We start from the raw sequence: 15,066 nt of genomic DNA, 5'->3' as shown, positions 1-15,066 counted from the left end.
CTAGGAGGAATGCAACTGTCTTCCTATATCTACCAAGAGGAATTTTGTCCGAGTTTATAGATTCATTTAAATGTCATTTTTTCCCCCTAAAGCCTTCTATAATGTTCTTCAAAGTAATATTTTCCTTTTTTTTTTTTTTTTTTTTTTTTTGAGAAAGTAATATTTTCCTAATACTCCTAGCTCTTTCTTTTTCCCTCATGGCACTGACTAGATTCTAATTTGTATTGTAGTTACCTGTGTATACGTTTTATTTATAGGTTTATACCTCTTCTTCCCAGTACCTTCTGCTTGTATACAGTACGTGCCCAACAAACATTTACTTTATGAAGATTATTACCGTATATGAATTATGCTACTATAAAAGGGTCTTCCTCAAGTCTGGTAAATAATTTCAAGGTTTATATGGTGTTTATTCTTTTTTTTCTTGTTTTTAACCTCTTAAGTCATGAGTTTAACATTATCTGTCTAGGTAAGTGGCTTTGAGTTTTTCCTGTCACATAGTCTAACTTACGTGGTTCCTAAAATGTAATATGTATCCAACAGATAGGATTATTTTAAGAAGTACTCTTAATAAACATTTTCTCTCTAATATTTCTGTTATCTTAATGTGCAGTAGAAAAAATAATACTAGCACATCATGATTTCACCAGGAGTTGTATTTTTTTTTTACAAATATGTTCTAGAAATTACTAATACTTTTAATCTGGTTTATCCTCTTTTGACATAATGAAGCTAAAATTATGGCACAGAAATAAGCATATATGATTATCATATTTCCTTAGCTAACTAAGCACATCAGACACTTTAAAAGGCTAAATGCATTGATGAAATAACACAAACAAGAAACAAATATTACCCTTCATTTACAAATGATTGTCATTATTATCCCTTTTGTATAGAGCAGAGAAACTGAAGGGATATTATGTGTAAGAAGGAAAAAAAAAAGGTGTATTTCTCATAGTTTTATTCTTTTTCATTTCAAGTATTTTGCTCGCTAAGATTCATTGCAACTTTTACTAAAAATCAAATTAGGACAGACACCCCCCCCCCCCCAGCTCCATGTCTGTAACACTTTCCTCATGGTGCATAGTGTATTCATAGTGTATTCAGTGACATATTAGAATTTGTTTTTTATGTTTAATTCTTCACTAATATGATTTAGTTATACTTTCTCCTTTTTGAGTAACATACAGTGTTTGTATATGGACTAGGGGGAACAGCTTAACCTTGTATCAGAAATGAAATTTTTAACGATAAGAGCCTAAGAAGGCTGCTTCTTAGGTTGTGGTTAGTCAGTGGATGGTGGGACATAAAAAGTTTCCTGAATACATTCTGGATTTCTTCACCAATACTACTGTAATGGTTTTCATTAAATTTTTTAACTGTATTAAGTAATTACTTTGTGATAGATTATTAAGGTTTGGGAGGTGACTGCCATTTGAGACATGCTCTATACATTTAATAGAGTTTTATAGTTTCCTCTAGTACTGGGGGGATAACCTGTTAGTTCTTAATTTCTTTGCCTTTAGAAAGACATGTTTTTGTTAGGAACATTTTATCTTGGTAATATCAGTTATAAAGCCAGGAAGCCAGCCAGTAAAACTGAGGACTGTCATAAAACAAGAGTCAGAAAATTAGGGTCAACATCTTTTTTTTCCTTTTCAATTAAAGGCTAGGTGCACTTACTGAATAGAAAATAACACTAGTCAGCATAATTTGGTCTTTGTGTGATATTGTCTGTTAGGAAATCTTTCTGGTATCCTTGCTGATTCTTAGAAATCTTAAGTCGTATTTTAATTTTTTAACTTCATGTGGTTGGTATACTTAAAATTATTTTCCCTTTGAGGAAAGTTTTTTTTTTAAACCAAGAAATTAAATGATTTTGATAGTTTGAATCAGAATACACAATTGGGGGGCACCTGGGTGGATTAGTCAGTTAAGCATCTGCCTTTGGCTCCAGCTCCCTGATTTCAGGGTCCTGGGATTGAGCTCTGCATCTGGCTCCCTGCTACTTCTCCCTCTCCTCCCTGCTTGTGCTATCTTGGTGGCTATCTCTGTCTCTCTCTTTTAAATAAATAAAATCTTAAAAAAAGAAAAAAAGGAATACATAATTGGAATTATTCCTACTTCATTTTTTCTGTTGTTTGTAGCAAATGGTTTGTGTGAGTGTGTGCGCAACATAATTTTCAAGACAGTGAATGTTCTTACTATTAAAATGTTTTTACTATTTATTTTGAATCAGGACAGTATGACAAAACATGATGTAGGTATTGTGGCTTAAACATTAACACTTGTTCCCTACTAAATGGAATCAACCTATTCTGGTCGCAGTATTAGTTGTTTTTCTTTTTATTTGAAAATTTACTTTGCATAGGTCTTAGAAATAAGGAGCCCTTATAAGGGGTTCAGATATAGTTTTATTTCCAATATGAATAAAATATTATAAGTGCTCTCATAACAAATACTGTGTAAGAAATCATTTTCTTGGGGATCTCTGGGTGGTGCAGCGGTTTGGCGCCTGCCTTTGGCCCAGGGTGCGATCCTGGAGACCCGGGATCGAATCCCATGTCGGGCTCCCGGTGCATGGAGCCTGCTTCTCCCTCTGCCTGTGTCTCTGCCTCTTTCTCTCTGTGTGACTATCATAAATAAATAAAAATTAAAAAAAAAAAAGAAATCATTTTCTTTCTTTTTTTTTCTTAGAAATCATTTTGAAATACATTTTAAGTGCCAGACTATGTCATCTACTTCATTGTACTATACAGTGTATTTTAATAATATAGTAATGCTGATTCCTGAGTGAAAAAGACTATTAATACTCTATGACTGTACTCAGGACAATGCACAGTTAAGTTAAATCTCTGGGAAATTGCAAAAAAAAAGGGGGGGGATTTCTTTAATTTCCTGAACACTATTGGCTGTATTGATAATAATGCCAGTTTTGTAACAGATCAATCCAAGTTTCTGTGGCTTAACCTAATGAAGGTTTAATTCTCATTCACACAAAGTTTAGTATGGATAAGCCTGATTAGGACATTTTCCTAGATATATTCCTTCCAAAAAGTGATTTAAGGGTTCAGCCTTCTTCTCTCCTATATTTCTGTCATTTTCAATATGTGACCTCTAAGGTCACCACAGAAATGGAAAGTGGGTTGGATATTGTGTGGGAGGTTTTAATTGCCGAGGCTCAGAAGTGGAATATATCACTCACATCTGCATTCTGCTGGCCAGAAGTCTGTTATGTGGCCCCACCTAATTGCAGAGGAACTGGAAAGTATTGTTTATTTGTGTGCCAAGCAGAAGAGGAGTTACAATTATATTGGTAAGCACTGACATTCTTTTCCACACTGATATTTAGTAAACTTGTTTATTTGTCAAAGTTGTGGTATTCAGTAAGTATTTATTACATGCTGTCTTGTATGAAATAGTTTTCTTTAAATGAAGGAATAAAAAAAATCGAACAACCTCACAATTTTTTTTGAACATGAAAATACACAGTGAATGCCTGATAAAAGCAGTTTTTGAAGGTACAAAACAATATAGTTCATATATAATATGTGTTAGCAGATAAAAAATTATTGGAATGAATTGAATGCAGTCAGGTAAAAGTAAGTTAATACTTTCAAGCTTTTTTTTTCTTTCAAGCTTATTTTAAGCATGATATTAATTGAAAGGAGAACATAAAACTTTTCACTTGAGGGGAATGAAATCTAATGGACAGTTAGCAGCAGATAGACTTGCAAGAAAAGGGATCATATCGTATAAGAGAATCTGAAAGAAGATTGGAGAGGTATGTTAGTGTTTTGTCTGCTGGATCAAAATGTTTGAATTTGATGTTTAATAAATATTGATGTGTTTAAGCATCTTTCTAACATTTTATTTCTTAGAGATCAATAGAGCCAAAGTGTGGTTTATGAAAAGATAAGTGGTTCTGACAGAAGAAGAGAGCAGAAAGTACTAGGAGATAGGAGAGGAGCTGCCTTAATGATAATGTTTATTAGTTTATCTTTCAAGAAATATTTAAAGGAAAACTTAGTTATCTAAACCAAACCTAAGCATAGTGTCTTAGAGAATAAATTTCATTAATGAGGAATGGCAAATTATATAGTGACATGATAGAATTACTGAAGACTTTGAAGTTCCATTGTTTTAAAACAGTAGGTAATGTGACAGCCTCTTCTGGAACCCTGGAACCTTTTTTTTTTTTTTTTTTTTTTTTTAAGTAGATACAGCATAAAAGACTGGAGAAAATACATATTGTAAATATCTATCATCCAGTAAGAGAAATTTGAAAACTGTTAGTATAAAGTAACATTTATAAATTGGTGGGTTTAGAGCAATCTGAGGTGTGATTTTGTGTGTAGAACACGAAAATGAATATTACAATTTCAGATTATTAGACTAATGATTTTCAGAATGTGTTCCTCTGAACCAATAGCATCAGTATCACCTAGGTACTTGTTAGAAATGTAAATTTTAGGGGGTACCTGGGTGGCTCAGTCAGTTGAGCTCTTGGTTTCTGTTCAGGTCATGATATTGGGGTTAGAGATGGATCTCTGTCTGTTGGAGATTCTCTCTCTCTCTGCCCCTCCCCTTGCTCCTGTGCAAGCTCTTTCTCAATATAAATAAATAAATCTTAGATATGTAAATTTTTGGACCTCACCTTGGACCTACTAAATCAAGGGAAGGGCTTGGCCAGCTGTGTTTTAACAAACTCTTCAAGGGATTCTAAAGTTTAAAAACCATAGAGTTAGAATGTTATTGTCCCTTTTTGTATCAGCCAGTAAAATACAGGAGTTTTGCCCATATAGAGTGCCTTAATCAGTGTTATACTATCCATATCAGAATGTGGAAAAGGTAGAATTTATCAGAGAGTAAGATCAGAGCATGGGGTGGTGAGATGTCACTAGCATTTATAAGGAGATTCCTCCATTCTGTGCTGACTCTGGAGAAAATAAGAATGTAAGATTTCAGTGTTTAGATAAATTTATCTTCCCGTTTTTTCTTTTTGATACTATTTGTTGACATTAAGCCAACAAGTTTGAGAGTGTTGAATTTGACAGACTGACAAGTAAACTTAGGTACTTGTTAGTAGTTGGTTTGCAGTGCATTTGGGGTAGTATCAAAGTAGGTCTTTGAGAGAGGTGAGGAAACAAGTTGTGCCTGTCTTGGGTTTGAGCAGGAACTGGAAGTGTCGTTTTGCCACTGGTTATGTGGGTCATAGTTTGAATGTCATTGTCCCAATATAGGTAAAATATGTCCTTCTAAGGCACAGTATTAGAATTTAGATTTTTGTTACATACAGTGATCATTTAAACAGAAATGTGTAGGGACGCCTGGGTGCCTCAGCAGTTGAGCATCTCCCTTCGCCTCAGGGTGTGATCCTGGAGTCCCGAGATGGAGTCCCACATTGGGCTCCCTACGGGGAGCCTGCTTTTCCCTCTGCCTATGTCTCTGCCTCTCTCTCTCTGTCTCTCATGGATAAATAAATAAAATCTTTAAAAAAAAATGTGTAAAGGAGAGAGTTAGACCTTAAAATGTTACTTTAATTTATACAATCAGTAATACATTTTAATTTTATTTAGAACTCTCATTTTAAGAAAGGACTAAATGAAACTGAAGAAATTAGTTGACAGATTGGCCTATGGTATAAAATGATCTGATATATAATGTAACCTAGTTGAATGAAAATGTAGTTTTACTTTGTTTTTAACTGATAAGTTAATTTATGGTTATTAACCTGTGATTTGACAATTCTTTTGAAAAATCCTGCCTAAGAAAGTTAAATGCTTAACTATCAGAACATGGTCCCAAAATAGAATTCAGACTGTTTTTCAACCTGACACAGTTGTCTCTCTTGCTTTGCTTTCCTCCTGAAATGATGTTTCCATTTTGGGGATGCGAAGAGCTATGATTATTTATAGACTAGTGTGTTTTGGACAGGTGGTGTATTTACACAGGTCAGTGGAATTATCAAATGTCCCCAAGACCTCTAATGTAAATACATTGCATTTTATCATTACTCTGTATTTTAAAGAATAAAATAATTATGTTGGGTAGATGGAGAACATTCTCTTTAATTTTATATTTTAATACAGCAGATGTCCTCTGTATATTAGTTATTTTCCCACAGTTTTGGAATGATAGTTCCTGGTAAACCATATAGCGTTGTCACTGAAAAATGTTAAAGGCCTTTTTTGTATTTTCTTAAAGACCAACAAATGAAAAACATCTCTCCCCTTTTTTAGTTTCTGCTTTATATTTGACAGGAGATTTTAGGGAGTCATACCCTGTAAGTACCTAAAGCATTCATAAATTATTGAAGCTTTTTATATTATATAACTCCAAAATGGTGATAAAGTCATAAAGTGACTGTTGGCAATACTACATAACAAAAATTATAACTTAAAAAAACTCCCGAAGTTTAGCATGTACACATATTTTTTAGCTCTAAAACTATTGCTTTAATTATGTAAGTAACCTAAGAGTCAATATTCCAGTTATTATGCTAGCGCCATTTTGCCACAAAAGGCACCAAATTCTTTCAGACAACCTATATGTGATAGCTATCTTCTCTAGTAAGAAGATAGATAGCTGTCTTCTCTGTCTTATCTACTAGGAGGAGTAGTTAGCTTGTCTTGAAACATTTGGCTATTTCATGATCTTACATCACATAGTTTTTCTATGTGCATATTGTGTGTGACCATTTGTATTTATTAGTCTTTTCTGTTCTAAGGGTTCTTGTTACCCTTCCTTCTACAAACAGAGATGGAAAGAAGACTGGGTTGTCTCCTGAATACATTAACACACAGCTTAATAAAAAACCAGAATCATGTGCCAAATCCTAGAGGTGAGAGGTGGTCAAAAAAATAAGTAAACCATGGTCCTTAGAAGGGAGTAGACTGTTAATTATCTAACTCAATGAGATAAATGTTACAAGGAAAAAGAGAACCAAGTGCTGTGAGAGTTAGAAGATAACATTTGGCTTTGAGAATGTTTGGGAAGAGATCAATGAATATTGAATAGAGTTGACTTTTTAGCACAGTCTTGAAACAGGCTCTTATCCATTAGGCACTGTAATATAAGCACAGTACTTAGGGCCCATATCTCTCTTGGGAGCCTGCAAAAAAGTTTTTAGTTTATTTTAAAATCAGAAGAAAATGAATATTAGAATAATGAATCCAACCTGGATTATATTCATCTTTATAATAGTGCAGTTGTAAAATATAATTTTCAATATTTTATGCAATAGGACTAGCAGTTTACCAAGGCAAAAATGCCTGGGACTTGCAAAAGTTATAATGCAGCGTGCCTTAAGGATAAGGAAGGGTTTGTGGATGCTAGGAACTGGGATATTATGTAAGTAACCTAAGAAAAAAGAAAAAAGAAGTTTATAATTAAATCACATATTCACTTTAAGGAACTTAAATAAATATGGTTTCTCTTACATATGCCGCTGCTGGTTGAAGTGCTATGATAACTAGAGAAATAAACACTACTTAACTAAAACACTACCTGATATGCTAAACTCCAAAAAGAGATGCCATTATTTAGTAAATGGAAAAATCATTATGTTGAGAGGCAGTATCAACTTTAATATTTCCTCAGTTATCATAATTTAATATCAGCTTTTCAGAAAAAAATTATAAGATGTATACTTTATTGATAACAGAAATGCTGTTAAAACATGGTGGTATGGGAAATACATCTTTGATTCTTAGAAGCACTGTAGTTTTGGTTCTACAAATCCATTGCCATATAACTCACATTTTAGCATAGAATAAACCTCCATGGTGAAATAAGGATTGACCATTTCAGACCTTGATTTTATTCACCATTATAAACTATATAATCTGTTAGGTGTAGGTTGGTTATTATTTCTATTTTATAGAAAAGAGAAGGAGTCAAAGAAAGAGTCAGAGGATCTTTTCCCTGGTTGGACACTTTATAAGAAAGAGGCAGGGCCAGGATTTTAAGTAGAATAATCTTGATTCCGGAGGTTTTGCTCCTAACCTGTACACTTCCAAGTTGATGAATTCAATTTTGTTGTTGTTGTTGTTGTTGTTGTTTTTAGAGATTTTATTTATGCATTCATGAGAGACACAGAGAGAGAAAGAGGCAGAGACACAGGCAGAGGGAGAAGCAGGGCTCCATGCAGGGAGCCCAACGTGGGACTCGATTCCTGGTCTCCAGGATCAGGCCCTGGGCTGAAGGCGGAGCTAAACCGCTGAACTACCTGGGCTGCCTGATAAATTCAATTTTGGATTAGTTGAATTTAAGATGTCTGTGGGACAGCCAAAAGCAGATGCTCAGCATGTCCTATAGATCTCAGTAAGTGGTAATATGAGCCAGAGATAAAGATTTTGATGTCTTCCCCAGTAGGTGGTAGACTTTAGTAAGAACCAACCCTAAAGATTAGTATGTTGGAAACCAAGATGAGAGATAGAGTGTCAAGAACTGTGAATGGTCACTATTGTGAAATGAGGCAGAGGGGTCTCAGAAGATACGGATTGAAAAGGGTCTGTCTTAGCAGCAATAAGGATGCCGTTGGTGACTTGCAAAAAGAAGTATTTAATCAGCACTCCCTCTCTATATTAGAAGGGAAGTTGAAGCACAAAAAGATTAACCTTAGAATGTGACCTTCATTGAAAATTTGTAACTTTTTATTTATTTATTTATGTGGTCTTTGCAGATGTAATTAGTGAAGGATCTTGAGATCTTTGTAATGTGACAGTGAGGAATGACAGAGATGTAATTTAGTTCCCTTTAGTACTCATAAGGGAGATTTGATCTTTAATATGTTTTTAATGTGACTTCATTGAATAATGCCTGTTGTATTGCAAAAATCCATTTGAATTCAGAAATACATATTGTCAGACAGAATGTCTGTGTTTGATAGTCCAAGTCTATTTGAAAACTGGTCAAATAGTGTCTTTTTAAATGATTTTAAACAGATTTGAGTATTGCATTATGGCTCTCTCTAAACATTTAACTTGTTTAGTTAGACTTAAGAAAAATTGATTTCCAATTAACACCAGATTTCATAAGAAAGAAAATATTAGCTAAATAATTAATTCTGTTAGAAGATATGTATTCCAAACAAAAACAGGCAACATCTGTTAATTCAGTGGGAGGACAAGATTGAGCTTGGTCCTTTAAATTTTTAAATATTGTTCAGAATTTTTATTTCAAACATCTTTTAGGCGCATTTAGTACTAATACTGTGTCTCACCAGAATTTGATATGTATACTCATTAAATATTTTAATTGATTGATCAAAGGGTGAGAGCATGTCAGCTGACATTCTCTTAATTTGAACTACCTCTTAATGATTTCTTTCATCTACAATATGATAATTACATTTATATTAATTATTTTCACTCTTAATAACTGAGGCACTGGTTTTAAAAATTGACTTATAAATAAGATAGTAAAGAATAAATTATGTTCAGAATATTTTTAGTATATGTTCCCTTGTATTCTAATTACATGACATTTTGTAATTCACACTATAATAAGGTGTTTCAGAGGATTTTGAAGATCTTCTAGCTTTAGACCCCATCCATTGCATGAATCTTTTTTACATTATTATTGAGATGGTCGCACAGTCCTCTTTTCACACCTCTGGGGATAGAGATATCATTACCTCTCAAGGTATATAGCAGCCAGTCAGTCTTGTGTGTCTTCCATATACTAGTCATGACAATAAATGAAATAGATACTTGTCCTATCCTTTTGGGGTCTATGTAACCCAGCAGTGATTTTATTTTATTAATTACTTATTATTTATTATTTTTAAAAAGATTTTATATATTTATTCATTAGAAACAGAGAGAGAGGCAGAGACATAGGCAGAGGGAGAAGCAAGCTCCCCATGGGAAGCCTGATGTGGGACTCGATTCCAGGACCCTGGGATCACCCGCTGAGCCACCCAGATGCCCCTGTTTTTTATTTTTTTGAAGAGTTTATTTATTTGACAGCACAAGCAGGGAGAGAGACAGGCAGAGGGAGAGAGAGGGAGAGAGAGAAATAGGCTCCCAGCTGAGCAGGGAGCCCCATGCTGGAGCTTAATCCCAGAACTCTGGTGTCATGACCTGAACCAAAGGCAGACAAGTAACCGACTAAGCCACCCAGGTGCCCCCCCCCCCCCCGCAATGATTTTAAATAAGTAATTGAAAGAATTTAAGTATTGTGAAGAAGAAATACAGAGTGCTGTAGAATAATATGACAAGAGAATTTATAACATAATCTGGAAGGGTCAGAGAATGTTGTCTTAAGATATTAATGTTTTACCTGACACTTGGAGGATGAATTGGCTAGGAAAAATGTGGGGAAGTTTTTCAAGTTGAAGAAAGAGTGAGTACCAGAATCTAGAGATGAGCATGGCACATTCAAGGAACCTGAAACAATTACAGTGAGAAGGTGTTCTCCTCATCTCTGTAGGATTTAGGATGTCTTTTATTTTTATTTTATTTTATTTTATTTTTAGCATGTCTTTTATATATTGAGGGCTAAAGGAACCTTTTAAGGACTTACAGATTTGGAAGGTCAGCATTAGCAATGGTGAAGTGGCTTTTTAAGGATTGAACATAACTAAATACGGACAGAATGTGAAGAACCTAAGACCACTTCTCACAAATAACTGGGTTAGAGGTGGGGGAGTGGAGACCAAAAGGAGATAGGAGATAAGCAAGTAAGGGCAACAGGTTGTAAACATTGGAGTTATCACTAATACTCCTCGAGGCTGGTAAAACTGGAGAAAATACAGGTTATATATATCTGAAATGGTATTTTTTAAAACAAATGATTTGACAAAAATTATTTTCTTCCTTTGTGATTGGTGTCTCTCCTTGCTGGGAAATGGCCTCTTGCAGTAGTGATAGTATAAATTGATACAGTTATTTGATTGCTTGACATTTTAAATTTTATTTTTTACACTAACAGTAAGGTTTACTTTTTTTTTAAAAGATTGTTTGTTTGTTTATTTATTTATTTATTTATTATAGACAGAGAGAGAGAGAGAGAGAGAGAGAGGCAGAGACACAGGAGGAGGGAGAAGCAGGCTCCATGCCGGGAGCCCAACGTGGGACTCGATCCTGGGCCAAAGGCAGGCACTAAACTGCTGAGCCACCCAGGGATCCCCTAAGGTTTACTTTTTATGGGTGTACAGTTCTATGAATTTTAACATATGTAAAATCTGTGTAATCACTACCATAATCAGGGTACAGAATAGTTCTGTCATCCTCAAATCCTTGAGCTATCCCTGTACAGTCACACTCTCCTCCTACACATAAGCCCCATTTCCCATCACTATAGTTTTGTCTTTTTGAGAGGGTCATATAAATTGAATAATATGTATGTAGCTTTGATACTGGCTTCTTTCATACAGTATAAGTCCTTTGAGATTTATGCAAGTTGTTACTTATATCAGTAATCCATTCCTTTTATTACAGGTTTTTGTGTGAATATAAGTTTTTTATTTCTCTAGATACCCAGAAGTGGCATTGCTGGGTCATTTGGTAAGTCTGTGTTTAACTTTATAAGGAACTGCCAAAATGTTTTCTGGAGTGGCTGTTTCATTTTGCATTCCCATTAGCAACATAAGAGTTCCAGTTGTTCTGCATCCTCACCAACACTTGATACAGTATTTTTTATTTTAGCCATTCTAATATGTATATAAATGGTAGTACCTCATTGTAGTTCTATTTTTTAGAGTCTTTCTTATAATTTACAGAACATAAAATCATTCATTTAAAGTGTGTGCAATTTAGATGTTTTTAGTATATTCAGCATCACTACAGTCTTAGGTTTAGAACGTTTTTACTGTGGTTTTCTTTTGCATTTCTCTAGTGTCTAATGGTGTTGAGTGTCTTTTCACTTGTCATCTGTTTCCTAGTCTTGTCCATTTTTTATTTGTGTTGCCCATATTCTTCCTATCCAGTGTTGAAAGTTTCTTACGTATTCTGGATACAAGTCCTTTGTTGATTATGTGTACTGCGAATGTTTTCTCCCAGTCTGTAGCTTATTTTTCATTCTTTTAACAATATCCTTTGTACAGCAAAAGTTTTTAATTTTGATGAAGTCCTACTTTTCAGTTTTTTCATTTTGGTGTCATCCTTAACATCTCTTTGCCTAACTTCTGGTCACAAAGATTTTCTCCTTTATTTTCTTCTAAAAGTTTTATAGTTTTACATTTAGTTCTGTCATCTCATCTTAGTTAATTTTTATAGAAGATGTGAGGTTTAGGCCAGTTCATTTTCTTACATATAGATAGATGTTCACTTGTTCTCATGTGATTTGCTGGGAAGAGTCTCCTTTCTCTTTTGGATTGCCTTTGCACCTTTGTTAGGAACTAATTTGCTTTATTTTCGAAGGTCTATTTATGGACTCTGTTTCATTGCTGTATGTTTCTGTCCATCCTTTTGCCAGTACCATAGTATGAACATTGTCTTGATTATGTATTACAATCAGATACTGTGATTTCTCTGACTTTATTGCTCTTCTTCAGAAATTTAATGATTTTTCTAATTCTTTTGCCTTTCAATATGAATTTTGGACTCAGTTTTTCTCTATGTAGAAAAAAAATCCTGGCATATTGATTGAAAGTATGTTAAGTCTATGGATCAATTTAGGGAGAGTTGACTTCTTTATGGTTTAGTCTTCTAGTCCATAACTTGTGGTAAGCCTCTCCATTTAGGTCTTCTTTTATGTATTTCATCAGTTGTTTACATTTATTTTTTCTTAAAGATTTTGTGTATTTATTCATGAGAGACACACACACACAGAGGCAGAGACACAGGCAGAGGAAGAAGCAGGCTCCCTGCAAGGAGACTGATGTGGGACTTGATCCCCGACCCCGGGATCACGCCATGAGCCAAAGGCAGCCGCTCAACCGCTGAGCCACTCAGGTGTTCTTAGTTTAAAAAAAAAAAAAAAAAAGAACAGGGAGATAGGTAAGGGGAGAGGGAGAAGATGAGGGAGAGACTGTCAAGCAGAGTCTGACACAGGGCTTGATCTCATGACCCTGAGATCATGATCTCAGCTGATCAATAGTTGGACACTCAACTGACTGAGCCACCCACATACCCCTGATGTTGGTTTTTAAATTTAATTTGCCAGTTGTCCATCAGTGTTATATAAAGATATGATTGACTTTTTTTTTAATGTATTGACCTTGTATCCTGTGACTGAAAACTCACTCATGAGTTTTAGGGGTTCTTGTAGATTCCTTTGGATTGTCTATATAAACAGTTATGTTATCTGAGAACAGGGGAAGTTTTATGTCTTCCTTTCCAGTCTGTATGCCTTATCTTTTTCTTAAATTATTACACTGACCAGCACTTCCAGTATGATGTTGTATAGGTGTGGTGAGAATGGCCATTCTTTTTCCTTATTCCCATCTTAGTCTTCACCATTAAATACATTGTTAGCTGATGTTTTACCCTTATAAATGCTTTTTCATCAGATTGTGGAAATTTCCTTCTATTCCTAGTTTGCTAAAGTTTTTTTACTGTTGAAGGACATGGGATTTTATCAGATGTGTTTTCTTCATCAAATTATAGGATCATGGGTTTTATATTTTATACTGTTAATAGGGTGTACTACATTGCTTGATTTTCAAACATTTTTTTAAAGATTTTATTTTTTCATGAGAGACAACAGAGAGAGGGGGGCACAGACACAGGCAGAGGGAGAAGCAGGCTCCATGCAGGGAGCCTGATGTGGGACTCGATCCTGGGTCTCCAGGATCACACTCTGGGCTGAAGACGGTGCTAAACTGCTGAGCCACTGGGCTGCCCATTGATTTTCAAATATTGAGCTAGTTTTATATTCTTGGGATATACCCCACTTAGTTGTGGTATATTATTGTTTCTATATATTGCTGGATTAAATTATCTCATAGTTTGTTGAGGATTTTAAAAATTTCTATCCAAGAAGGATATGGGTCTGTAGTTTTCTTTTCCTGTACTATCTTTGTGTGGTTTTGGTATCACGTTAACATCAGAATCTGGGTTGGGAAGTATTTTCTGTTTTTTTGGAAGTTTGGTATGCCTCATTAAATGTTATGTAGAATCCACCATTGAAACTGTCTGGGTCTACAGATTCTGTTTTTTGGAAGAGAATTGTTTTTGTCATTATCCAGTTTCTTTAGCAGTTATAAGACTTCTTAGGTTATCTGTTTCATTTGGTGTGAATTTCGGTATTTTGTGGTTTTCAAGGAATTGGTCCATTTCATCTAAGTTGTTGAATTTATGTGCTTAGAATTGTTTGTACTATTTTTCTATTATCTTTTTAATGTCTAGGGTCTGTAGTTATATCCCATTTTATATTAAATGCTGGTAATTTGTGTCTTCTTTTTTCTGTTAGTTTTGCTTGACATTTTTCGAATCAGTTTTTTTTTGTTTGTAGAGAACTAGCCTTTGATTTCACTGATTATGGAGTTTTTTGTTTTCAAATTCAGCAATTTCTATTATTTTCCTTTTATTTTATTTTGAGTGCATTGGGTTTATTTTGTTCATTTTTAAAAAATTTCTTAATGTGGACGTTTAGATTGATTGAGACCTTTCTTCTTTTCTCATATAAACATTTTATTGGGACACCTGGGTGGCTCAGTGGTTGAGCCTCTGCCTTTGGCTCAGGGCGTGATCCTGGGGTCCTGAGATCAAGTCCCACATCAGGCTCCCCACAGGGAGCCTGCTTCTCCCTCTGCCTATGTCTCTGCCCCTCTCCCTGTGTCTCTCATGAATAAATAAATAAAATCTTAAAAAAAATTTTTTTTTTATTCCAGAAGTTTCCCTCTAGGCACTCCTTTGCTCTATTTCTCGAATTTTGACAGGTTGTCTTTTCATGTTCATTCAATTCAAAATATTTTATTTCCCTTGATTCCTTTTATATTCATGGGTTATCTAGAAGTGATCTTGATTTCAGTGTGTTTAGAGATTTTGCTCCTATCTTTTTATTATTAATTACTAATTCTTTTATGGTTTAGAGGAACATACTTTATATAATTTTAATTCTTTTAAATTTGCTAAAGCTTATTTTATGACACAGGATAGGGTCTATCTTGGT

The 15,066-nt window shown here is 34.5% G+C and overlaps 1 protein-coding gene across 2 annotated transcripts in view; it reads left to right on the top strand.

Annotated features, from left to right (window-relative positions):
- XPR1 (xenotropic and polytropic retrovirus receptor 1) overlaps positions 1 to 15,066 on the top strand; it is a 218,528-nt gene that overhangs the window by 65,095 nt on the left and 138,367 nt on the right. Inside the window, exon 3 of one of the 2 annotated variants that reach the window (XM_077902072.1) lies at positions 11,486 to 11,516. The exons of the other annotated variant lie outside the window; for it this stretch is intronic. Within the exon in view, the coding sequence (XP_077758198.1) occupies positions 11,486 to 11,516 (31 nt within the window). The remainder of the gene's footprint in view (positions 1 to 11,485; positions 11,517 to 15,066) is intronic. 2 annotated transcript variants of the gene reach the window in all.

This window comes from Canis aureus, chromosome 6 (genome assembly GCF_053574225.1).
Source record: "Canis aureus isolate CA01 chromosome 6, VMU_Caureus_v.1.0, whole genome shotgun sequence".
Taxonomy (NCBI): Eukaryota; Metazoa; Chordata; class Mammalia; order Carnivora; family Canidae; genus Canis; species Canis aureus.
The sequence above is the reverse complement of the archived record's forward strand: the minus strand, read 5'-3'. Positions and strand labels throughout refer to the sequence as shown.